This window comes from Diplotaxodon limnothrissa, linkage group LG5 (genome assembly GCF_057381915.1).
Source record: "Diplotaxodon limnothrissa isolate DT_005_m linkage group LG5, D_limnothrissa_male_GT1.1, whole genome shotgun sequence".
Lineage (NCBI taxonomy): Eukaryota > Metazoa > Chordata > Actinopteri > Cichliformes > Cichlidae > Diplotaxodon > Diplotaxodon limnothrissa.
Genome location: NC_140600.1, coordinates 19,972,078 through 19,998,204, shown reverse-complemented (window position 1 = coordinate 19,998,204; position 26,127 = coordinate 19,972,078). Strand labels below are relative to the sequence as shown.

General features: G+C 40.5%; 4 protein-coding genes across 4 annotated transcripts; 2 read left to right on the top strand and 2 right to left on the bottom strand.

Annotated features, from left to right (window-relative positions):
• The first annotated feature begins 139 nt into the window (after positions 1 to 139).
• Positions 140 to 1,017, top strand: LOC146632162 (ghrelin-like). The gene is made up of 4 exons (XM_085354125.1): positions 140 to 253; positions 631 to 708; positions 796 to 907; positions 998 to 1,017. The coding sequence occupies exons 1-4, from the start codon at positions 140 to 142 to the stop codon at positions 1,015 to 1,017; spliced, it is 324 nt and encodes a 107-aa protein (XP_085210251.1).
• A 1,996-nt stretch (positions 1,018 to 3,013) lies between these two features.
• LOC146632161 (uncharacterized) lies at positions 3,014 to 6,774 on the bottom strand. The gene is made up of 6 exons (XM_085354124.1): positions 6,475 to 6,774; positions 5,945 to 6,358; positions 4,764 to 5,759; positions 4,513 to 4,640; positions 3,948 to 4,131; positions 3,014 to 3,154 (listed from the first exon to the last, which is right to left on the bottom strand). Exons 1-6 carry the CDS (start codon positions 6,772 to 6,774, stop codon positions 3,014 to 3,016), a joined length of 2,163 nt encoding a protein of 720 aa, XP_085210250.1.
• An 8,084-nt stretch (positions 6,775 to 14,858) lies between these two features.
• On the bottom strand, positions 14,859 to 18,282 carry LOC146632160 (von Hippel-Lindau disease tumor suppressor-like). Its single transcript, XM_085353237.1, has 3 exons — positions 17,849 to 18,282; positions 15,549 to 15,671; positions 14,859 to 15,153 (listed from the first exon to the last, which is right to left on the bottom strand). The coding sequence occupies exons 1-3, from the start codon at positions 18,033 to 18,035 to the stop codon at positions 14,960 to 14,962; spliced, it is 504 nt and encodes a 167-aa protein (XP_085209363.1). The 5' UTR covers positions 18,036 to 18,282; the 3' UTR covers positions 14,859 to 14,959.
• A 4,094-nt stretch (positions 18,283 to 22,376) lies between these two features.
• On the top strand, positions 22,377 to 23,597 carry LOC146632159 (vasopressin V2 receptor-like). Its single transcript, XM_085354122.1, has 2 exons — positions 22,377 to 23,205; positions 23,389 to 23,597. The coding sequence occupies exons 1-2, from the start codon at positions 22,377 to 22,379 to the stop codon at positions 23,595 to 23,597; spliced, it is 1,038 nt and encodes a 345-aa protein (XP_085210248.1).
• The last annotated feature ends 2,530 nt before the right edge of the window (positions 23,598 to 26,127 follow it).

The window sequence follows — 26,127 nt, the reverse complement described above, 5'->3', positions numbered from 1 at the left end:
AGGTACGAAGATGGACAGAAAACAAAGAAAGTTAGATCCATATCAGAATCAGGTGAAAAGCATCAGAGCTGATTTTTAATAGACAACATCTTCATACTGTGTGCAGCAGATCCAGCAGTGGAGACGTTTTTCTTCCACCATGCTTCTGAAAAGAAACACCTGCCTGTTGGCTTTTCTCTTGTGTTCCTTGACCTTGTGGTGCAAGTCAACCAGTGCGGGCTCAAGCTTCCTCAGCCCATCACAGAAACCTCAGGTGAGATACTTTGTCCTAATTTATCTTTTTTTTTTAAACTACATTTTTATAAAATCTTTATGAAAACTTCACTCAGCGTTGGTTTCTTTTTAACGCTTGTAATAACCTATAAATATTTCAATGCTTCATGTTTTTTGTTTTCAGCCTTTGAGTTTAAACTTATTATCACCCATCATAACCACCAAAGCTTTAAGATGGACTAAAAATTAAAACTCTACCAGCTATTTAGACTGTGAACTCACCAACCAACCAGTGACATTATTCTGCACTGTACCTCACCCATGCCATTTGAATTAGGGAGGTTTTCTTATGTTAATTAAACCTCTTAAGTGGAAATTATTTCATAACAATGATGAGATGTCATTTTTAAATCACAGAACAAAGTGAAGTCCTCCAGAATCGGTCGCCAAGCCATGGAGGAGCCAAATCAAACCAATATGGACAAAACCATGACAGTGAGTTGGGGAAAAATACAAAACAAATACAGCCCATCTCCCAGCAGTCAATCCTGCAGCTTTGTGTTTTTTTTCTCTTCGGACCAGATAAGTGCGCCCTTTGAAATTGGCGTCACCTTGAGAGCAGAAGACTTGGCGGACTACATTGTAGAGCTGCAGGAGATTGTGCAACGCCTGCTGGGAAACACAGAATCAGCAGGTTGTCCCTTCTTTCTGGTTTATACAGTAAAAAAAGTGTTTCCTTTAAATATTACAATATATTTATATATATATATATTATTTTCCCCAGAGAGACCATCTCCTCGTTGAAGATCAGAGACTGTGTCAGTGTTTTCCATAATCAGCTTTAGTTATCTAAGTTATTAGACTGTGGTTAAATAACATGAAATACAAGATAAATGAATGATGCCTAAAACATTAAAATGCTTACCATGTGACCCTGTGTGTAAAATGGAACACATCAATCAGCCAAATAGCATTTCCTGGAGATTTCAGCCTCAAAGATTATGTTCATCATCAAGGGGTTGGTTCAGCTGTCATTATGAATTTCCCGGGGTGCAGCTTTAGGAAAAATGTCTCTCAAACACCCAAATGTTTAACTCACACTCTGACATTTTGCATTCATTATTAAAACTCCTGTGTCGGCAGAGAAATACGATCTAATGTTAGTCAACCTGTAAAAAATGATACCCTGTATAGATCACTACAGCACACACTATACCATCTGTCTCTTTAGGATTCGGGTATGCCTTATACAATAAAGCATCAATCAACCTTTTGTCTCACTGTATTATATTTAATGAGTCTTTAAATCAGAAGGTCTGTGATGCAACAGCTCATCCGGTTCATGATTTACAGGTTACCTGATGGGTGAATAACAGTTTTCTTGGTGGTAATTAGCTGTACTGCAAAAACTAACAATTAAAATCCACTGAGAAGTCAAGGAACCTCACAAACAGTTGTCCATCCATTTTCCGCCACTCACCCTGGGCTGGGCTGGCCGTGGGGGGCAGCAGCCTAAGCAGAGAAGCCCAGACTTCTCCCCAGCGCAGCTCAGGGAACACCAAGACATTCCCAGGCCAGTCGAGAGATATAATCGACTGGCCTGGGAATGTCTTTTTGCACGCAAAATTTATTAATAAGAATGTTTTGTTAACGACTTTGCTAAATAACCTGAACTGAATATTGTTGAATACATCAGGGAGAAAAAAGTGTAAGCCTTGTGCATAAACATTATGCTTGACTTTGAGTATGATTTGGGTGAAGACCCATTAGGTGACCACCGTGTGCCAGTTTGATTAAATTCTGACCCTCATGATATCATGGATCATGAATGTCTCACCATGTGAACTTTGGTTGTATGAGCTAAAAATATCAAGGAAACAGATGCTTAGGATGCAAACACTTGAGTAAAGACTTAACTGGTACCTTTAAAGCTACAATTAAAAGGCTAAATGTCTTACAAAACACAAAATGACCATGTTTTTTTTTTAAAAAGAAAAAAAGAAAAAGAAAAAGAAAAAAAAAAGGAAGAAGGATGTTGAAGAACATCTTGTCCAAACCTCAGTGACAGAGTTTACTCTGACCTTTTTAAAGGCTCTATAATAAGAAATGTGCTTAAAAAAATAAATAAATAAATAAAAAACTGGCAGGATGAACACACATCTGCTCACTCTTGATATTGTTTAGATTTAAAAAGAAAAAAAAGAGCACTTAGACAAATGTGTGTGACGAGCAGGGCGTCATTAAAGTGGAGTAATGGACCGCTCCCGCAGCCCCTCTCCTTCCCTCAATGCAGAATCGGCTTTGTTCAGTGTACACGTTTGCTCCACTGTAGACTATGCTTTCCTGTCTCCGTGCGCTCCTCCATCAGCACCAGTGTTCGCACTGATGACTAATTTAACAAAACATGTCTCAGAGAAAAAAGAAGCACTATTATAAAGACTTTTAATGCATCTCTACTGCATCACACCAAGGCAGCCAAACGTCCAGCAAACCAAACAAGCGAGCAATGTAAAACTACAGAAACACACATAAAAGAAAAACACAAACTGCTTAGAAATTAATCTATAATAACAACGGCATAAAAGAAATATTCAGATAAACAATTATACACTTGGATCTCTGTTAGACAAGAGATATTTTCATTCCAGTCAGGCTTGTCTCCTTTTTCTCTTTCAGGTTGTTTAAAATGAAATTTCTTCTCCACACGTCAACATCCATATATGGAGAATTGACAAATATAAAACAAAAACAGGAAACGTCTCTCTTCTTTCTTGCCAGTTTACAGCGTTTTCTCTAAAGGTCATATACCATACAGCTGAGTGGTGTTGTTTCGGATGGTGTCAAGGACACTGGCCATGTCTTCCCCCTTCAGTAGGCTCAGCTCCCGCAGAGTATGGATGCCCATTCCAGGATGGGAAAACTGGCAGACACCTTTCCCAACCTATTAAAGAGCATGACATTCAAAAAGGTCAACATGGAGTCTCATAATAATTAATACCTCAAATATAACAACACGGATATTTGCTTTAAATTCTGATAGTAGTTTTAGACTCAATAGAAATATGTGCCCAGTTTCACTCCACTCTTGGAGGGAAAATTTCGTTTCAGATCAACAAGAGATCAAGCAGTCAAGGAACACAAGAGACAGGCCAACAGGCAGGAGGTTCTTTTCAGAAGCATGGTGGAACAAAAACGTCTCCACTGCTGGATCTGCTGCACACAGTATGATGATGTTGTCTGTTAAAAATCAGCTCTGATGCTTTACATCTGATTCTGATATAGATCAAACTTTCTTTGTTTTCCCAAGACTGTCGTCATACCATTATATACCTTTCATCCTCCTTTATGCTGGTTTAACAAAAAAAACAAAAAAAACACTGAACATAACGGTAACAGGATCTTTTGTGATCATATCTTGGTAACATAAGACTGTTCAAATGTTTAATCTGATAGCAAAGTGGGCATTTCTGTGTTGTGATCTGAGACCAAACTCTCTGAGAACTGACCACTTGTTGAGTCTGTGCCACAAAGAATTAAAGATCCTCTGAAGGCAAAAGCAGGTTTAACCAGCACTAGCATGGCGTACCTAATAAACTGTATGACATACCTCTAGTTTGTTCAATAATACATTTCTAATATTTTGCAATTTAAAAAAAAAAATGGCAGAAACCTTTTCTTTCATTAATGACACAAGATGTTTGCTTTGGATTTCCCGAGCCTCTATCTACACATACCTGTCTTGGCAGGAAATATGGCGCATCTGTCTCCAACACAATGCGATTCAGAGGGATCTGGGAAACGGCATTCCGGACCTCTGTAGCCCTCAAGTAGGTGATTAGGGCTGTGAATCCCACATACAAATTGGGGAATTCTGCCAGGAAGGGCTCAATCACTGGATAACTGTTTGTAAAACAGTGCCTGGAAAGCACAACGTAATTCAAATTAAAAGTCTGATTAAAGGCACTAAGATTTAAACTCCAAAGGTCTTTAGAGTTTAAAAATCCTCAGGTTGTCAGTTCTGATGTGGAAATGAGCAGAACAGCTGTTGTGTTTCAGACATATTAAATAATTCAAATTCACTTTATGACCGTTTTCTGTTCTTCTTCATCACCATCGAAAAATGACAACTATTACGAGTCAATTACAAAAAGGCTAGTCAGAAATAAAGTGCAAGCCTTTATCTTATTTCTCTAAACTGAAACATTTGAATTTCTTACAAAAAAATAAGCAATTAATTTTAAGAAGAAGCTATAAAAAGAAAAACTGAGTTTAAAGGGTTTTACTCCACACACAACACACCTATGAATTTTGTACTCCCTGGGAACACACTTCTTCATGATTTTCAGCAGGTCGTCATCTGCATCCCTGCAGTGGATCACCAGAGGTTTCTGCATGGCCACGGCCAAACGCAGCTGCCGCTCAAACACCTTCACAGAGAAGCAGAGAAACAAAACAAAGACCACGACATTCTTATTTTCAATATCCAGGCATACGCTGCTCAAGAAAAACTGAGTCTCAAATTAGAAAATCCACTTCAGATTTTACCTTACCTCTTTCTGCGTTGAGGTGTCAGTAGAGTTTTTGTAGGAGTAGTCCAGGCCCATCTCACCAAAGGCCACGGCTTTTGGATGCCTCATCGCCGTCAGTATATTGCGCTCTTGAATACTCGAGTAGTTTTTGGCAAAATGCGGGTGGCACCCAAATGCCCCCCATACCATGTCTTCAGCCAGCAGACCTTCCCACAGCGCCTCTTTCACCATGATATCTGGGTTGCAGAAGTTTGTAATACAGCCTTGAAACTCTCCAGTGAAGCTACTCTGGTACAGCCTTCGAAAGCTGCTGAACGTCCCGCAGAAGCCAAGTTTTCCATAGAGCATGTCCAGATGGCAATGCGTGTCTATGAAGCCAGCTTCACTGCTTGAGCAGGGGTAGCTGGTCCATAAAGGTTCAGCCCCCAAGGACAGTCTTCTAGGAGTCCAAGTATGAGATGAGGAGTAACCAGGGTAACGCATGCGGAAAACACCGTCCGACTGCCTGCGTGAGGCTGTGGGGTCGAAGCACAGCTTTGACGCTCCCGTATTTGAGTGTCGGGGCAGAGCAAAGGGATCCGATGAACGTCCCCTAATGATGGATGAGCAAATATTGTCAGCCTCAACTGCAGATGCATTTAAAACGCTCACGTGCGGTGAGTGGGGCTGCTTCAGTGAGACAAAAACTTTCCTCTGTGGTGATGAGAAAGGCACCTCCATGTCTTTAGCAGCTGCCTCGAGGGTCCCAGTGGTTTCATTAGAGGGTGTAAACGTAAAAGTGGGAGTTACACCTCCCTCACTATCGACTAAAGTTTGATGTTGATCACAGCTCTGGTCAGATGAGAAACGAGATGAAGAATCTGGTATGTACTCTAGTGCAGGGAGGGCGGAGTCATGGTCCTCAGCTTCCAGCTCATTGTCTGGAGGAAATGGTCTGTCTTGGAAGGTCTTCTCCAGAGAAACAGAGTCCTCACTAACAAACATCCTGGGAAAATCCTCTCCTTCAACCACAAAACGCTGAAAAACAAAATCTTGATTCAGCGCCATGATAATTTTATGGTATGATACATTTAAAAACATTTTAAAATAAAAACTGAAGCTGCTTTAGAATTCAAAAGAATCAGTAACAACCAATGCACAACTAAAACATTATAACAAGAAGAAATGCTATATTACTTTTATTACAAGTTGTAGTTGCTTACCCTTCCATCTGTCTTTGGCTCTGAAGCATCACCTTTGATGTCTGAGTCTTCCAACACCTGCAGGGTGGGCCACTGATCTCCTTTGCTACCGCCTCGGTCCTCAGGTGCAGTGTCATACTGGCTCCAGGAGCTGTTAATATCCACAATGGTTGTCTCAAGGTAGGCTGGACTGGGACGTTCAGTCTGCAGAGGTGAAGACAAGCTGTTCATGTCAGTTCTGATGATATTAGTAGTGCTGCACGTTGTTTTTGTGTTTCCAAGGGCTGCCATCAGTGCCTTCCTGCAGATAGCCTTTAATCCCTCCTCAGGTGTCCTGTCTTTCTTCTTCAAGATAAAAGAGTGGGGTGGAGGTGGTGAAGCTTTCTGGATGTTTTTGGACTCTGGCTGTGCGGCTGAGGTGTTCATAGGTTTGTCCTGTGCCAAATTAACCACAAACAGATAATGTATTCACTGGAACCAAGCAACTTGTGAGACTCAAGATAGATTCAAAACATTCAATCTAAAATTATAATCCAATGGCAAAGGTTTACCTTCAAAGTTTTAAATGTTTCACTGTTTTTTCTGGAAAGCTTCCGCAGCTTAAGTTTGCCTACAGAGGGCAGACTTTCAGAGAGCACCTCGGCTTTTCTCTTGGGAGTATCCAGACTCAGTGCCCCAAGCCACGCAGATCCTGGAGAATCACTGCAGGGCAAAGTTTCTGAATCTTCATTTTGCGTTATGGTCCGGCAAGGCGGTGTGACTGAGTCAGCGTTTCCACCCTGATGATGTGCTGGTGAAGTGACTGTAGTTCGGAGCCAGCTGAAGGCCACCTTCTTTCTTCTGCTATCCATGTCTAAGATCCTGATCCAAAACGCAGTTAGAAAAGGAATGAACACATCTGGATAAGCTTCTTGATAAAAATGACCACGGACTGGCTCTCATGCAATGATGATCATTTTATTAGCTTCTACACAACATTAACTCTACATAAAGTGGGCCCAACACTGGGTTACCTGGTTAAGAGAATTTCTTAAAAATTCATTCCACAGTAATCATATCTCTCCAATCTTACCAGCTCCTTTTATCAGTGTTGGCACGTTCTTACTGGAAGTTCACAACAAGGACACCACATTCAGCAGTGGAGCTTCTGCACTGAATGTCATGCAAGCATTTTTATACTCTTATTTGACTTAATGAAGCTCTCCTGTTGTGGTGAAAACCTTTTTTGGTCTACCTATATCTGATTAGCAATTAAAAAGGAGATTGATTAAGAACTAGCCCTGTAATCACGGCTGTTATCATCCTGTTATCACGGCTAGAATTTCATGCTGGCCTAAAAGGATCTGCCCTACAGTGGTTTCGTTCCTATTTGTCAGAAAGGTTTTTTTATGTCAATATGGGCCCCCACAACTCCAAAATAGCCCCTCTTAAATACGGTGTACCTCAAGGCTCTATTTTGGGTCGTGCCCTGTTCGCACTCTATTTGTTGCCATTGGGCTCCATCTTCTCGCGGTACAGCATTTCATTTCATTGTTTTGCTGATGATTTGCAGATTTATCTACCTTTAAAAGCAGGGTCAGACCATTCGCAGCTCTTATTACGCTGCCTTGATGATGTCAAACAGTGGTTGTCATTAAATTTTTTTAAACTAAATGAAAATAAAACTGAGGTTGTCATTTTTGGCAACTTTAATCATATCGACAGCACTCTGGGCACCCTTTCCTCGTATTGTAAAACACATGTAAAAAACCTCGGTGTCTACATTGATGGTTCTTTTAAATTGAATAAGCAGGTGAGTGCAGTAGTTCAGTCCTGTTTTTTTCAGTTAAGACAGCTAGCCAAGGTAAAGCCATACCTTCCGGCTAACGTCTTTGAGCGTGTTATTCACCCTTTTCTTACTTGCAGATTGGACTACTGCAATTCATTGTATTATGGTCTAGATCAGGCCACCATCCATCATCTTCAGATGGTTCAAAATGCTGCTGCTCGCCTGCTAACTGGTACCAAACGGAGAGAGCATATAACCCCAGTTTTAGCTTCTTTACACTGGCTTCCTGTCTCCTACAGGATCCAATTTAAACTTCTACTTTTTGTTTTTAAGTCACTTAATGCCCGAGCCCCTCCTTACCTGTCTGAGCTCTCTGCCTATGCTCCAGGAAAAACCACGAGGTCTAGATCAAAACTAATGTTGTCCATCCCACAGACTAACCTCAAATCCCGTGGTGATAGATCCTTCTCTGTGGCAGGTCCTAGACTTTGGAATAGTCTCCCCTTAAATATTAGATCTGCACAAACACTTGAGCAATTTAAATCTTTACTAAAGACACATTTCTATGCCCTGGCTTTTAACACATTATGACCCAAGCATTTTGGTCTTATTTGAATTAGTTTAGTTATTGTTTTAATTCTTTTACTGTCCTTTTGTTTTTTATTGTTATTATTGTATTACATTGTTGCTTTTTAATACCATTTTTATATTGTTAAGCACTTTGTGCAGCATCGGCTGTTTGAAATGTGCTATATAAATAAATTTGACCTTGATCTTGTAAGCAGAAGCAATAATGCGAGTAAATCTATACTTATCAATATTAATCCCTAGGGGCTGATAATTCCCTGCTCGAACCACAGCTCTAAGTGGTCATATGCACTGTTAACCTGGAAAAGGCTCCGGAAAAGCGTGGATGTCTTACTTTATCATCTGACCTTAAACCCTTGTCTTTCAAACTAAGATCACGTAAATCCTAACACTAGCGTGAATATGGGCTTATCATTTCCCTGCACAAATCAATACACATCAACCCCAATACTGCAGCCAAAACTACAACTAAATACAAATGTATGTTTACAAAGAAACAGCTTTTTTCACAGCATTAACAAAAATAATCTGGCCTCAAATAAGTTTGAGTATCTCCATCTCAAAGTTCTGCAGAATGAGTAGCCATTCATTCATTAGTTCAGCTCGTCAAACCTATCCCTGTTTATTAATGAATTAACTTGCAGGGTTACTTGTGGGTCTATCTGTTTCTAAGTGCAGGGCTGGGCTCCGCTGGTTGCACCTGGAGGGAATTTTAGGTGATAAAATTATTAGCGGGATAAACAGTAAAACACAGCTTTAATAACCTATATACAGCAGGATTGTGTATTTTTTTTAAAGCTGTGACACTAAATTAACCGTGTGAAAGCACTCCGCGGGGGGGAAGCGCCTTGACGGTAAAACTTTGGCAATAACTGTGTGCTAGCTAGCAGCTTGACTGCCACAAAACTCCCGGTCACGAATGTTTGCAAACAATAATCATTACCTCAAAATATTCAATCCAACTAGTTAAATCAATATCACTATAATTATTTGACATTTATAAAACGTTAATCTAGCTAAGCCGCTTGTTTTAAGTAGCACTGCCTGACGTTGAGGAGCTATTACCTGGTGGGTCTCCGCGGTGGAAACGGCAATTAAAGCGTCAACCGGCAGCTTAAACGACTCCTACGGAGATCGGTCTGTAAACAAAAGCACTGAAACGTTTCACTGTCTTCACGTATTATTAATGTATTGAGTTGAACCAAGAAAAGTTTGTTATAAAATTAACCACTAGGTGGCGATAAGAGCGCACATTTAAAAGTTCCTTTGCGCTTTCGTCACACAATCGTGTTAGATCTCGCGAGAATTGTTTACACCGGCTAAAGCAGCAATTACACATTAGTTTTCTCTATATTTTCCTTCCAATGAGCCAGCCTTTCTTGCTTCTTGTTTACGTTACTAATTAAAGTAGTCTTGAAAAGTAGTCCAGTATTCAGTCCAGTCTTTGTACCTGACAATTTTCCGAAAACATTTTTGTCTCTTTGTGAAGCTAGGCTTGATGTTTTGTGTCTGCTACTGAAGACTATAACTTAAAATTTCAGGTTGTTATCTCAAACTTTTGAACAGGGCATCGCAAAAATATCGCAGAAATAACTCAAAAATTACAAAATTACTTTAGAGTTTGAGTTATGTCCAAAGTTTGAGATAATTTTCAGTATTTTTTGGGTTCTGTTTTTGATTTTTATCAGAAGCAGAAAGAAGCTTCCATGTATGATCTATGAATTATTAACACATAAAAAAAAAACACGCCTATCTTCAGGAATTTGTAGGCGAGTGTTGTCCTGCACCAAAAGTTCACTTTACCAGAATAACAGGTCAAATTAAAGCAAACCAAAGTTTATTTTTGTGACACAGTGAATTAAACATTTTTAATTTTGTTTTTTTCATTTAAACCTTCCAAAAATGTAAAACAAGCTCTAAAGAGTGTGTGCAAAAAATCAGCTGTATTCTGTATATTCACTTAAGAGGCATTTCTGAATGAATTGAAACTAAAGACAAAGTCAACCATAAAAAAGACGAATACAGCGTTTATAGCACAAGGGAATATACAAGATTTTCACTCAACTTGTGAAGGTGATGAGAGGTGAGGCTTAACTTATTAAATTTAAATTTTCCATTATCATTATTACTTATGCTAAAAACAAAATAAAGATGTTTTGCTAAGAGAACTTGAGTAGGCTATATATCAAGTCTCTTTTGGAAATAAAATTTTGTAATTCGCCATACCTCATTACTTGTGCAGAAAAAAATAAGAAAATTAAACAAATTTCTAGAAGTATGTGTATTTCTGATAATACTTCTTTACAGATTTTCAAGTAAGTGCAAGCTCAGCTTTTCAAACTAATGTGGGCATCTTTAGAAGAGGTCTGGTGAACTGTTCCTTCAAACTTTTGGTAATCCCAGAAAGGTTTTATATGCACCCAAGCTGCATCCTTTACCTACAGGAATGAAAAGAAAAAGATGTCAATGTGTAAACTGGTCATGTATCATTATCCTTCCTTATAACAGCATCCCAGTCATGAACATTCCTGTATAAGAATGATCTCTTATACAATCATCTGCTGTGGTGCAGCAGATTTTGATTGTGAGAATCACTTGATTCATTTTATGGTCTGCCATCAAAAATTAGATTCACAATAGAACATAAAATTTTTCTATTGTGAGCATTAAATTGTGAAGACTTTGAGTATCTCATCATCTACTTAATATCATCAAAAGATTCAGGGAATCTAGAGAAATTTCTGTGCACAATGGACACAGCTGAAAAAAAAATCGAATACCCAGATGATGTACTTTTCAGGGAAGGCCTCACCTATTTTAGATAATGCTAAACCATATACTTGATCTACTACAACACCATGGCACCACAGTAGAACATTTAATACATTATGAAACGGAAAATATGAGAAAGAAGACCCAGAATTGCTGTGAAGCTAAAATCCTGTATCAGACAAGGTTAGGACAATATTCCTCCCCCAAACGTTCAACAGCTGGTCTCCTCTGTTCCCAGATGTTTACAGGCTGTTGTAAGGGAGAGGAGCTGACCGTACACATTGGTAAACACAGCCCTGTGTCGACCTTTTTGGGATGTGTTGCTGTCATCAAATTCAAAATAAGCAAATATTTATCTTAAACTGGTAGATTTTTCACAGTTTAAACATTTGATATGTTTTCCATGTTCTGTTGTGAGTCAAATATGAGTTTATGGGATTTGCAAATCACTGCATTCTGTCTTTATTTACATTTTACACAGTGTCACAACTTTTTTGGAACTCGGGACGTCAGTATCACATTAGATAATCCAGCAACACGTGCATGAAAGTTGCAATAAGCAGATTATTGTATGTGTTATATTTTGCTTCAGTCAGTACTAACATGTTGGACTCTTCTCCACAAGCCAGTAGCAGAAGCCCGTCCTAGCGCGCTCATTGAACACATTCCTGTACTGGGACATGTTTCGAGGTGAAACACTGGTTTTTTTTAATGTGCCTAAAGGGAAAAAACATAAACAAAATAAAGATTCAGCAGTGAGACCGATACCTAAATTAAGAGTTCATCACCAACTCTGATGTGACACCTGCTATATGCTCACTAGAGGGAGGGAAGAGAATCATTACCTGCACCTTCGTCTTGAGTCAGGGGAGGTAACGGGCTGCCGGTGGTGCGGTCTAGAGCAGAATTACCTCCATGAGACGGAGCCACTTAAATAAATTATAAAATCAAACACAAATTAGAAATTAGAGACATTTTTCTTGAAAAGGCCAGTTTCTTTTACTTGATTATTCTCACAAACCTGATTCTTTTAACAAGGATGGTGGAAGTGACGCAAAATAAACTGGTACCTATGTGGGAATAACCATGACACCAACTCACAGTAATTTATGATGTAGTAATCTGTCTGCGGCTCTGCAGGTAGGCAGGATTTCTTGTCGTTTTACTCTTACCATTGTTTTCATTTTGCTCCAGTGATCTGTCTGCAGGTGTGGGAAGACAACTGGGTGACTCCTCGGCCAAAATGTTTTGCTGGCGGAGAAAATGAAAAGGATGATGAACTCTGGATCCAAGATCTAATTATTTACAGTTGTGAGAGACGCAGAGAAAAGCTGAGGTCTTACAGCTCTCGCCTGAAACGACCTGAGTGCTGTTTTTTTTCCTTTTCCCCCGCCTGCATGCTCCTGATACACGGCACCCAGCTCAACTCGTTTCACACACACACACACAACAATGTGTTGTGTTACTTTGTCACTTAGCAACATGTCTGGCAACAGTGCCCCTGCTGAGCAAACAGAAGCACGTTATGATTTCAGGTTGTGATCTGTTCCTGAAAGAGGGCATCCACATGTAGGCTGTGAGTGAGATGCTACAGAAGTGCCAACAGCATGAGGTTATTCGGGTATATTACACGTGAAGTCTGAGCAGTGTCATTGCTATTATGATACAATTTTCAAGTATTAATTAAAAAAAAGCCATATCACAAATTAATATAAAATATAAATGGATACATTTTTGTATTATTAACCAGAAGAGCAACAAATTAGAGACACTAATACATGTAACTCAGTGATATCCTGGTCGTTCCTTTATTTATTTGTTATCCTCACAGAAAGGGAAGCGGGCATGTATGACTGCACACAGAGGAGGTTACGTTGTTCGAGATGTCCTTGAGATGCTCATTGGATGTTTAATTGTTTTGTTTTTGATACAGCATACAGGATTGCATAAATTGCTTTTACACCTGTGTACCCATTTACGCTGTTACCTGTATTAATTATACCAACTTGTTAGAATTCATCTATTCTTGTTTTAAAATGTAAAGAAATGCATTAATTATCTTGGCATTAATTTACACACAGTTCTATTTAAGGTCCCACCACAGCACAACACCTTGATTGTTTTCTTTTTTAGCCATTCTTTTGTAGATTTGCTGCTGAGCCTGGGATTGTTGTCCTGTTGAATGAACCAGTTTGAGCAAAGCTTTACCTGTTGCACAAACAGCCTCACTGGATTCTGTTTTGGTATACAAAAGTGTTCCTGGTCTGTTCAATGACTGCAAGGTACCCAGGTTGTGTGGCTGGACAGTTGGCGTCTGTGTTTGGTTTTCTGGAAATGTGGCACTGTGCATCTCCTCTTTGCTCTCATCTGTCTAAAGGATATTGCTGCAGAAATCTTGTGGTTTGTTTAACTTTGCAAAGTTGATTTTTCTGAGCATTGCACATGTTTTTCAAAGGACTGCATAGACTCTTGTGAAAATGTGCTTTTCGAGGCAGTAAGTTAGGCACAGCTGACTACACTCAGCTAATTGCAGAGATGTGTAGAGGAGAGGATGGTCTGTATGGCATTGGTCTTTGTAATGTTTTAGTAGAGGACACTTCTTTTGACCACGTTGTAATTTTTGCAGCTTTTCTGTTACTGCTGAATCCAATGGCTTATCTCAGCACAGCAAGATCTGTATCTTCAACAGCAATGTGAAAGCAGTGCTTCTGTATGGGTCCGAGACGTGGCGGGTGACCAAGACCACTACCAGTAAGATACAGATTTTCATCAACAAATGCTTGAGACACATCCTCAACAGCAGATGGCCTGAGAAGATCTCAAACACAGACCTCTGGAAGAGAACCAGCCAGAACCCGGTCGGTCAAGACATCAAGAAGAGAAAATGGGGCTGGATAGGCCACACACTTCGAAAACCACTCGACAACGTCGCAAAGCAAGCACTGGACTGGAACCTACAAGGCAAAAAAGGAAAGTGGGGAGACCCAAACAGACTTGGAGAAGATCTGTCGAGAGCGAAGTGAAGGCCGTCGGAATGACGTGGACCCAGCTAAAGAGAGCAGCCCAGAACAGAGTCCGTTGGAGTGGTGTTGTTGCGGACCTATGCTCCCCCAGGAGTCAACAGGAAAATTGAATCCAATGGCTTAGCGGTCACCCTGAAATCTTCTTTTTCTTACAACTATTACTTCCTCACATCCCCTGGACATCCTGTGAAACATAACTGTTATACATTTGCTTTATTTAGAGACAGCACCAACAACTAAAACAGCAATGTAAACTGAAGAGTGTTCCAAGGTATCAAGGCGTCCATCCATTAATAAAACTTGTATATATTTTATTCATTATACAAATAAAACTCTTTTACATACAGCAGCAATGTGTCATCAGGAAAATTATTACAAAGAAGACAGAAAAGAAGACAAAAACAAGAGGATAAGCTCCTCGGTCACAGTATTTTCCCCACATTGGAAATCATCTGCGAGTTAACCTTTATGACAGTCTCACCTGTTCCTAATAACCCAATATTTCTGACAGATTACAGCTACAACAATAGAATACAACACAGCATCCATTTTTGAAGGGAATTGTGCAGGTATGGCAAGATAACCTCATATCAAGCATTACTAATAAGAATATGAACAACACAGATCTCTGAATTCTAATGTGGCTACATACAGAAGATGGATTTATATTACATATAACTCTTACTAAAAAAGGAAAAAACACATTTTCTTCTGTTCAACAACTGTGACAAACAAACAGAAGATCAAACTGAAACTGATTTCCAAAAAATGTGTTTATAGCCACTGTGAAGTAAGTCCTGTGTTTCATCTTTAAAGTTCTTTACGTTCTCGGAAAGTGCAAGAACATCTGTCCTTATGTGATAAATATCCATTCTGCCTTAATCATCACTCCTCCTGCCCTTGTGTGTTCTCTTTCAGATGTTGGGCTACTCGCTGGTTTATGCGTTGGAGATCTTTCAAAACACTCGGGCGATCTTCGAGCTCCTCGTGGAGGGACCACGCTATTTCCAAGCTCCTGTAGTCGTTTGGTCGCACAAGACGCCGAGTAACCTGAAGAGCTCGATCCTTGAGACTGTAAACTGTGTAAACAAACGCTTGTTAACAGTGTGGGATTTTTTGTCAACTCACAAATCCAAATATAGATCAGTTTGTCTCTAAATTTACCAAAACTTCTTATGCCAAAAGTGAATCAAACAATACTAACATCAGAGTTTCTTAATTAAAACATTACAACATCTGTCACACTATTTTGTGTGGTTTCCCCTGAAAATTGCTGATGAAAAAAAGAAAAACAACTGGTAAAATTTCTATAATATCCAGAGAAACTATTACGTATTTTTTCATGAAATTAGCCTGTATGATTTGATCAATATGTCAATCACTCTGTATACTCTGAAACTAGCTTAATACACACTTACTACTAAATCATAATTGCATGGCACAGAGACTTCAGGTAATATAACTGATGTTTTACCTGGTAAACTGATATTGGCATATGTCACATTTCCACCCCCTGCTGGCTTAGGAAGAAACAGCTCTTTGCTGTTGACCTTGAGAGGGTCATCGGTCTCTGCATCTCTGAACATCCACGGGTGACCTGGAAAAGATACAAGCGGAAACACTGTTTAAGAGTTAAAGCCTGAGGCCTGTACTACGAACAGTTAACCCTGGGTTAACTGCACACTGGGGTGGTGGTTAAATTCCTGTCAGGGTATATCGCCATGATAACTTGCGTTGTCCTTTTGTTGTACCTTTTCGAGATTAGGGATCAACAGGTACAAAATCGCAGCCTAACGCTCACCATAAAATAGCGTAACCCAGAATGGTCCTAAGACCCCACCTACTGTACCAGAGCCACACCACTGTGCCTGCCTCTCTCTCCACATAGCGCTGTCGCCTCCGGTGAGAATCCTGACACCCTTCCCACACCCATCACTTTCATTGCAGACCAGGTTCAGATGCAAATGAGGAGACTCCACTCAGGCAAGTCTGCTGGACCAGACGGAGTGAGTCCCCGCATCCTCAAGGCCTGTGCCCCCCAGCTTTGTGGAGTCTTCCATAAGCTGTTCATGCTGAGTCTGGGTCTGCAGAGGGTCCCAGTGCTGTGGAAGACATCATGCCTCGTCCCTGCACCAAAGACGCCACGCCCCAGTGGCCCCCAGGACTACAGGCCTGTGGCATTGACCTCCCACATCATGAAGACTCTGGAAAGGCTCATCCTGGACCAGCTCCGACCCATTGTCAGACCACATCTGGACCCCCTTCAGTTCGCTTACCAGCCCCGTCTCCGAACTGAGGACGCCATCATCTATCTGCTTAATCGTGTCTACACCCATCTCGACCAGCCAGCGAGCACTGCGAGGGTCATGTTTTTTTACTTTTCCAGTGCTTCCAACACCATCAGGCCGACCCTCCTGGGAGATAAGCTGACAGCGATATAGGTGGATGCTTCTCTGGTGTCCTGGATTGTTGATTACCTGACCTCAGCAGAGATGATGAGACAGAGTACCGGGCTGTGGTCGACTCCTTTGTCCCGTGGTGTGAGCAGAATCATCTTCAGCTCAACGTGGCAAAGACCAAGAAACTGATCGTGGACTTCAGGAAGACCAGGAAACACTTGACCCCTGTTTCAATCCAGGGGGTCAATGTTGACATTGTGAATTACTATAAATACCTCAGAGTATACATAGACAATAAACTGGACTGGGCTAAAAACACCACAGCACTTTACAGGAAGGGCCAGAGTCGCCTCTATTTTCTTAAGGCGACTGAGGTCCTTCAACATCCGCCGGACAACACTCAGGATTTTCTACGAGTCTGTTGTGGCCAGTGCAATCCTCTATGCCGTTGCATGCTGGGGGAGCAGGCTGAGGGTCGCCTCATGCTAACAGGCTTATAAACTGATCCGTAAGGCCAGTAGTGTTGTGGGGATGGAGCTGGACTCCGTTAAGGTGGTGTCGGAGAGGTGGATGTTGTCCAAAATAAAGACAATGTTGGATAATACTTCCCACCCACTCCATTACATGCTGGTCAGTCACAGGAGCCCGTTCAGTGAGAGGCTGAGAGTACCAAAGCACCACTGAACGACACAGGAAATCAGTTTTTCAGCACTATATACATATGAACAGTATAAAGAGAAAATATATATAATATGTACAAATATACAAGAGTAATGCTTTAAAGGTGATACTATTTCATGATTTTCGTGATACAATTCTAGGTTCAGTTTCCAAGACATGGCTTATTATTTTTATTATTATTATCATTATTATGAATCTCGGAATTAAAAGACAGACAAAATACTAAAACATATTATTTAAACAAAGAGACAATCATTAAAATTACACAAAAAACCTCCAGTCAATCAGTCAGTCAGTACAAGGTTCATTACAGAATTAAGCACAAATATCAATAGGAGCTGGCAACACAGATGATAATCAAAACAACTGAAAGCTCACTTCCAGTCTGTAAAGACATCATATGTAACAGACCTGCATAAAAACAGGTCTATATATATATGTGTGTGTGTGTGTTTGTAGTAAACCTAATCCTAGACATCCATCGTTTTCCTTTAGTCTGGGCTGGGTTCTTCTCTGAGAAAGCTGCGTTCAGGTGATACCAGCATTCCGAGAAAACTCATTGCTTTTTTACACAAAACAAAGCTTTAAATCTCTAGAAATACCTGAGTAAGCACCCTTGCTACAATAAAGCTACAAAGAGCCACTTGTTAGCTAATCGCTTTATGCACTGGTAACGTGCAAGCAGCCGTCTTACCGACGTAAGTGTGCATCCTCCGTCCAGTCCCTGGTTGTATGTCATTGTAAGGATGCGGTTCTCCCTGGTAATTTATCCACAAAGGCCGTACGACACGGGGACTATGGTTATAAAACAGCACTTTAACTGGTGTCTGACTGTTCAGGGAACGAACCAGAGGAAGAGTCTCCTCTCTTTCTTGAGGCATTGGAGCTAAATAATGCTAAACTGTTATCGCAGCGAGAGTCGCGTTCTGTAGCTAACGCTAGCAAGTAGCTCCCTAAATGTTTACAATCGTCCGCGACGGCAGCTACTCGAAATTATAAAAATCGTATCAGTTAATCTGTCTAGTCGCTTACTTATCTTATAAAACAGAAAAAGTTAAAAACACTTTTAAACGCCACAGCGAGAAAACTACTTCTCAACTAGTTTGTTTACAGTCACTTTTCCGGTTGAAAGTGTGGAACGTTGAACTGTTCTGATCTCTGATTGGTCGTGACATGCAGTGGCTCGCTACAAGAGATGCGTTCAGTACGCGGTGTACGTGGTGCAGAAGCAGCAACAAGAAAATAAATTTCAAATGAAATCACAACAGGAAAACTGTCAGACTCTCACCCACCTCCACCTAGAAAATAAATAAAAGCAATTATATATATATATATATATATATATATATATATATATATATATATATATATATATATATATATATAATTGCTTTATATATATGTGTGTGTGTGTGTGTGTGTGTGTGTGTGTGTGTGTGTGTGTGTGTGTGTGGTTAGAACTCTATATTTTACGTTCTAACCACTTTTACTAGACCTGATCTGTTAAGACTATATATATAATTGGTTTATATATATATATGTATGTGTGCGTGCGTGTGTGTGTGTGTGTGTGTGTGTGTGTGTGTGTGTGTTATTGGAATTGACTGGCCCTCGGATTACTCTGTGTGTTGTGGTTTATCGTCCGCCTAAATACCACAAGATGTTTATCTCTGAATTTGCTGACTTTTTGGGATCCATTCTTTTTAAATATGGTTCTGTTATTATTTCTGGTGATTTTAACATTCATGTCTGTTGTATGGATGATCAATTGGCTAATGATTTTCTTGCACTGACCGACTCTTTTAATCTTACTCAGTGGGTGAATGAGCCTACCCATGTTAAAGGCCACACCCTTGATTTGGTTTTCTCATACGATGTGGATATATGTATTAAGGAAATTCGAAACACTGGACTTTCTGACCATTCCCCGGTTATCTTCGATCTTGACCTAGATAACACCGGATCACGCTTTGAGGCTCCTCTTTGCCCTACGCGTACTGTGAATCCTGATACTGTGTTGAATTTCTCTAACTCTTTTGTGAACTCTCCATTTACTACGTCAGATTGTCTTACCCCACATACGCTTGAGAATTTTGCCAATACTCTATTAACTACATGCTCCTCTATCCTTGACATTGTAGCACCTATCAAAATGAAACGCCCCAGAACCTACTCACAATGTTGGTTAAATGATTCTGTTCGCGCTTTACGACGTATGTGTCGGCGGGATGAGAGGAGGTGGAGGAAAGATAATCTCCAGTCATCATATGACATTTTATGTATTAGCCGCTTGAAGTTTCAATCAGCTGCCAGAACGGCTAAAGCAGCTTTCCTATCTAAAATTATCACCACCAATGGCAACAATCCTCGAATTTTATTTAAAATTTTTAACTCTGTGGTCAACCCCTGCCCCTCTATGCCTCTGCCGTGCTCCCCGGGTCTTTGTGAAAAATTTTCAAGTTATTTTTTAGACAAAGTCGTATTTCTTAAATCTACTCTTCCTTTGGTGACAGATCGTATGTCCATTCCTGATTGTTCTACTACTTTTTGTCAATTTGAACCCGTTTCACTCTCTACTCTGAAGCATCTAATTGAGAAACTGAACAATACTAATCTTGTACATGATGTTCTTCCATCCCGTATAGTCAAGGACTGTTTTAGTGCAATTGGACCTTGTCTATTGTCCATATTGAACTCTTCCTTGCTTTCCGGTTATGTACCATCAGCTTTTAAACATGCTATAATCCAACCTGTTCTTAAAAAAAGTAACCTCGATCAAAATGATTATGCCAACTATAGGCCGATTTCTAAGCTTCCCTTCGTGGCCAAAATTCTTGAGAAGGTAGTTCTGCTTCAACTTCAGACCTACCTGGATGAGAATAACATTAATGATAAATTTCAATCGGCCTTCAAACAACATCACAGCACTGAATCAGCGCTGCTCCGAGTTTTTAATGACCTTTTATTAATGGCTGACAATGGACGCCCCTCTGTCCTAGTGCTATTGGATCTTTCATCGGCATTTGACATGGTTGACCATAACATACTATTGGCGAGACTAGAGCACACTGTAGGCATCAAGGGCGCTGCCTTGGATTGGTTTAAATCTTACCTCTCCAATCGGCTCTCTTCGGTTCACTTGGCCACCTCGTCTTCTTCCGCTGTACCTGTTTGCTGTGGTGTCCCCCAGGGATCTGTGTTAGGCCCTACCCTGTTCTCATTATATATGCTTCCTTTAAGTGCTATCTTTGAGAAATACCACATTGCTTTTCATTATTATGCCGATGACATCCAGATCTATTTTGAGTTAAATGATGATCTAGCTCTGTCCTTGAGTAGCTTTCGAGAGTGCATGTGTGAGGTCAAGCAATGGCTTCTGGCAAATACTCTTATCCTTAATGATAAGAAAACTGAAATTATGATCTTTGGTAGTGACGCTCTCCGTGCCAAACTTCGTGATGCCTTTGGTTTTCTCACTAGCTCTTTCTCTGACACTGTTAGGAATCTGGGTGTGCTACTTGACAGCTCATTTAAACTTGATAAACAAGTGTCTGCTGTCGTCAGATCCAGTTTTTACCAACTTCGCCTTATTTCTAAGGCCAAACACTATATCCCGCACAATGACCTGGAAAAGCTCATCCATGCCTTTGTAACGTCAAGGCTAGATTATTGTAATTCACTTTATTTTGGTCTCCACTCTACCCTTCTACATAGATTACAGACAGTCCAGAATGCCGCTGCACGCATTCTAACTAAAACTAAGAAGTTTGCTCACATCACTCCCGTCCTTGCTGATCTGCACTGGTTGCCTGTGAAATTTCGTATTCAATTTAAAATTCTGTTGCTTACTTTTAAAATTACTAATAACACAGGACCAAGCTATCTTAAGGAACTCTTAAACTCATATGCTCCTGCGAGGGCTTTAAGATCATCCTCACAGTTATTGTTGGTTCAGCCCAGATCTCGTTTGAAGTCTAGAGGTGATCGAGCGTTTGCTCTAGCTGCACCTGAGCTGTGGAACAATCTCCCGATTGGCATCCGGGCGTCTGATTCTATTCAATCTTTTAAATCACGGCTTAAAACATATCTGTTTGAACTTGCTTTTTCTACCAGTTAAATCCTGGCCTTGTTTGCAGTGAGTTATTCTATTAATTTTTCTGTTTGTCTTGCGTTGTCTTGCGTTGTCTATGTTCTCTATCACTGTGTTTGATGGTACAGCTTTACTTTGCTATAGCTATGTGCTATAGTTTACTCTTATTAGTGGTTTTTACCTGTGAACATAATTCCACACTTATATGATTCTGATGTTGGCTTTTAAATGTGCTCTATAAATAAAGATTGTTGTTGTTGTTGTTGTTGTTGTTGTTGTGTGTGTGTGTGTGTGTGTGTGTGTGTGTGTGTGTGTGTGTGTGTGTGTGTGTGTGTGTGTATGTGTGTGTGGTTAGAACTCTATATTTTACGTTCTAACCACTTTTACTAGACCAGATCTGTTAAGACTATGCATGCGAACCAAAGTTTCAGGTTATACAATAATAAATAAAAAGATATAATAACAGATTCTTTAATTGGTCTATTTATATTTGATAATACAAATGCATATAGGCCTAAAGTATTTACAATTGCTGAGTAAAGGATCTGTGGAGAAGAGATAAATCGGTCAAAATCAAGTAGGCTAAATAGTACTATATATACTATCCTATACTATTATACTTGATATTAAATATCAAAAAATCATTTTTAACATATTGAAAGTAAAAATGCAATAAAAATCACATGATATCTCTTCTTTAGCCTAAACAACAGTCCGCCAGCACTAATCTCCCATATGCTTTATACTTAATTATCAGGATTAACCCATGGCTTTTTTTATGTGTAAGAAATGCTAATCAGATTCAATGAATATGAGCTCCACCCAGTTTCATTCTGACATAAAATACTGAGGCACAGTAGAAACCTTCCAGATTAACACCAGACAGCATTCGCAAGCTGAACTCGACTGCAGGAGTAAAGCTTCCATTCGCCTTCAATATTATTTGAGGTTTAAGCAGGTATACAGAAATAAGCCACATTGCAGTTACTTCTATGGAACAGAATCTTCTTTTCAACAATATTTTATCATGGGAAATTACGTTTTGACTTTTGTTTGTTTGCATAAAATGAAAATATTCAATTTTTCCTTCATTTCAGATACTTTTCGTCAACATCGAAGGTCTTCAATCACAATGAATGACAGTGACTTTGTGGAGGCACAGGATGTGCCAAGAGATGAGAGCCTGGCCAAGGTGGAGATCGCGCTGCTCAGTGTCGTCTTCGTGAGCGCCGCCGTCCTCAACACCAGCCTGCTGCTCGTCCTGTGGAAACAGCGCAAACAGATGTCCAGAATGCGCGTCTTCGTGTTCCACCTGTGCCTGGCGGACCTGGTGGTCACTTTCTTCCAGGTGTGTCCGCAGCTTTTGTGGGACATCACAGACAGGTTCGTCGGACCGGACTTGGTGTGCCGACTTGTGAAATATTTGCAAGTTCTCGGCATGTTTTCATCGACCTACATGATCGTGGTGATGACAGTTGACAGGTACCAGGCTATCTGCAACCCGATGGTAAAGTTTCAGCGGACACGCACGAGACTAAATGTCCCCGTGTGCGTTGCGTGGGGGATTTCTCTGCTGGGCAGCTTGCCTCAGGTCTTCATTTTCTCACAGGTGGAGGTTGCACCGGGTGTGTTTGATTGCTGGGCTACATTTATCCAGCCATGGGGGCTGCAGACTTACATCACCTGGACCACGCTGGTCATTTTTGTTTTACCCGTTATCACAGTTGTTGTTTGCCAAGTCCGCATCTGCCGAGTCATCCAGATCAACATCTACCAAAAGACTCAGCAGAAAGGAACGGTGGGTTTGCCATCCAGAGCCAGCGGTGTGGCTGGCATGTCGAAGGCTAGAGTGAAAACACTGAAGATGACGGTGGTCATAGTACTCGCTTATATTGTCTGCTGGGCTCCGTTTTTCACTGTCCAGCTGTGGTCCGCGTGGGACAAGCAGGCGCCTAAAGAAAGTAAGTATTGTGTATATTTGCTGTGTGATCGTCATAATCAATGTAGTTCATTTGGTCTTTTACGTTTTCTAATTACACAGAACCTGAGCATATTTACGCACAAACACAAATTACTAATCTCTAGGTGGCAGATGAGATTGCTTGGCAGACACGTGACACTTTGCCCTCCTCTTTTAATTCCAGCTGCTACTTTCACCATCCTGATGTTGCTTGCCAGCCTGAACAGCTGCGCGAATCCCTGCATTTACCTTTTGTTCAGCGGTCAGGTTCCCAAGAGGCTGGTGTCGCTCCTGTGCAGGAGGCATTCAGGCGGAAAGGACTCAGTGCACGAGGAAGCGACGCTGGTCAGCACTTTGTATCTAAGCTTAAAAAATCCCCCCGAGTCCAAGTGAAGGTAGCGCATTACTAAAAATGGGAAACTCCTGCAGGGCAAACCGTGCAAAGTCTGCGCGCCTGGATATGCTGCCTCTCTGAATTTTAGCAACCGTTTCAAAGGGTGAAGGCAACGCATGCTGTATGTTATTTGGCACATAAAAAGATATAGTGTGTAGTAAAAAGCAGCCAACAAAGGCGAGAGAGTGAGAACAACATGCTGTTGGATAACAGCATCTGGAGAGACTAAACAACTGGTGTGGATCATCAAGCTGTTTGGATAAATCTTTTTACTTTGAGAAATAAAATGTTCATCCCATTTAGTGGTACCTGAATGAGCCAGTCTTTTCAGCCAGATTGGATTCAGCTGTATAGTGTTTTGCATACTGCCATATATAGAAACATTCCTTGAGTTGATTTCACCAATCTAAAGTAAATAAAATCTATTCATAGCTTTCCAAACGAAAGATTAAAAGCAAGCATATGTGTTTCACTGATGTAACAGAGAGGAAATAGAGGCACACTTTATGTTGGAACAAACTGTATTTAAAGATTGTGAAATATGTTTGTCAGCCCTTTAAATGTTTCTATGGTGAAAACCTACTCACTGTTCACAAAATCACACACCAGGTGCTTGTATTTTGTAAAATACTGTTCATGCCATGAACAACTTTGTTTATTTATGGAATAAAATGTTGTCACAAATGTGTTGCACTGCTGTTGTATAACACATGAGGTAGCCTTTGTAATCCTAAACATTTACAAATGATACAGATCGTATTTATGGCACTAATATTTAGATATAAGTCCATGCGGTCCCACCTAATGTTAATGTGTTTTAAAACAAGGATTGAATTATCTACATTGTCAACATATCTTTCCACAAATATTACAGCTGGAAGAATGTAATCAAAAGACAAACAGACAGATGGACAACCCTGCGCTATGTCATGCAACATCTGCAGGTCATCAGAGTGAAAAACCTTCTTTGAAAGAGCAGCACGCCAAAGAGAGACATAGAATGAGAAACATATGAAGCTCGGAATGTGGCCAGTTCATTGTCCAAGTCAGTCAGTAATTTTGATCAGGACTTCAGGTCAAACTAGAAAATTAGTCATCAGCAACAACAATTAGTTTCAGTGATTGAAGGCATATCCAACGTGTGCTACCTATATGACAGTGGAAAAAAGAGCATTGGTACTGAGCTGAAAAGTTTTGTTGGTTGCTTTGTAACTATGGGAGCTGCAATGGTCTAAATTTCATTTGAGGATCTTAAAATAACTGAACACTTTGACCTTCACAGCAGTGCTTCAGGTTTCACTGGAGTCCACAGGGACCTGCAGTAACGTAATTTTATTTTCCCTCCTAAATGTGTTTTTTGGGATATTATAAAGAAAGAGGCATCACAGCAGACACTAACTGGTGGCAGTTACTCGTGCACATATATGCTCACCTGAGCACTGAGGCAATCCGACAGCTTACGTTGGGAGTCTATCCAATTTTCTCTGGTAAATTTTTATGTGCTAACTTGTACCTCTGCATAAATTTACAACAGAAAGTATTTTATTTATATATCGAAAAACATACAATATAGGCATAATGCTTCAACACACTGGTTTTCTTTCAATATTATCACCAATGTTTCAACACAACCCAGAAATGATTTCCTCTTCTGTCCTCCTGTGTTTGTCTGGTATCTGATGCCAGAGTAAACAGTTCTGTCTGGTAGCAGGCTATTACCCCCCCCCCCCCCCCGTTTAGGTCAATAATAAATCAGGTTACTTTAATTCATCAACACTTGATTTTATTGACAGCTCATCAATATTTCTCATTAATAATATTGATGGGTGCAGTAATCAGCCAATCTTTTCAAATCAGTGTAGCTGCTGTTTTCTCAGGGGCCCAGGAACACATTGTTGCCCTTTGGTTCCACTGGATGTGAATGCAGCCCTGCAGTGATCTCATCTCTGCAGCAGCTCTCTGAAATCCAGGACGTCCACCATAAATAAATGCCAATGATAAAGAGCTAACGTGCATTTTCATATGGTAATATTCAATAACTTGTGAGTAAGACTGAACATTAGCTTTGAAATTTAATATCAGCTCATTATGCCATTTTAGCATCTCCGACGAAGGTCGGAGTGCCAACGAAAACCGTGAGGAAGGAGCACTTCCGCCTGCTGTTGTGGTTGTGATTCGCCCATCTTGCCTGCCTGGATGAGGTGCGGCAGCTGGAATCAGAAAGATCAAACACCATGGCTAAAGTGAGCATAGAAACGAGACACAAGGTGGTGAGCCTGCACCAGCAAGGTCTCTCACAGGTAGAAATCTCGCGGCAGACAGGTGTTTCCAGATGTGCTGTTCAAGCTCTTCTGCAGAAGCACAAAGAAACGGGTACGGTTGAAGATCAGAAACGCAGCGGCCGACCGAGGAAGCTGAGTAAAGCGGACGAAAGACTCATTAAGATGACTTTGCAGCGAAATAGGAAGATCTCCAGTAGCGCCATCACCTCAGAGCTGGCGGTGACCAGCGGCACTCTGGTGCACCCGT

Coding starts and splice junctions, on each gene's coding strand:
- LOC146632162 (XM_085354125.1), top strand. CDS start 140: ATGCTTCTGAAAAGAAACACCTGCCTGTTGGCTTTTCTCTTGTGTTCC. Junction 709..795: donor ATATGGACAAAACCATGACA/GTGAGTTGGGGA, acceptor TCTTCGGACCAG/ATAAGTGCGCCCTTTGAAAT. Junction 908..997: donor GGGAAACACAGAATCAGCAG/GTTGTCCCTTCT, acceptor TATTTTCCCCAG/AGAGACCATCTCCTCGTTGA.
- LOC146632161 (XM_085354124.1), bottom strand. CDS start 6,774: ATGGATAGCAGAAGAAAGAAGGTGGCCTTCAGCTGGCTCCGAACTACA. Junction 5,760..5,944: donor AGCCAAAGACAGATGGAAGG/GTAAGCAACTAC, acceptor TTTGTTTTTCAG/CGTTTTGTGGTTGAAGGAGA. Junction 4,132..4,512: donor AGGGAGTACAAAATTCATAG/GTGTGTTGTGTG, acceptor TGTGCTTTCCAG/GCACTGTTTTACAAACAGTT.
- LOC146632160 (XM_085353237.1), bottom strand. CDS start 18,035: ATGCCTCAAGAAAGAGAGGAGACTCTTCCTCTGGTTCGTTCCCTGAAC. Junction 15,672..17,848: donor GAGGATGCACACTTACGTCG/GTAAGACGGCTG, acceptor TATCTTTTCCAG/GTCACCCGTGGATGTTCAGA. Junction 15,154..15,548: donor TGCCAATATCAGTTTACCAG/GTAAAACATCAG, acceptor TTGTTTACACAG/TTTACAGTCTCAAGGATCGA.
- LOC146632159 (XM_085354122.1), top strand. CDS start 22,377: ATGAATGACAGTGACTTTGTGGAGGCACAGGATGTGCCAAGAGATGAG. Junction 23,206..23,388: donor CAAGCAGGCGCCTAAAGAAA/GTAAGTATTGTG, acceptor TTTTAATTCCAG/CTGCTACTTTCACCATCCTG.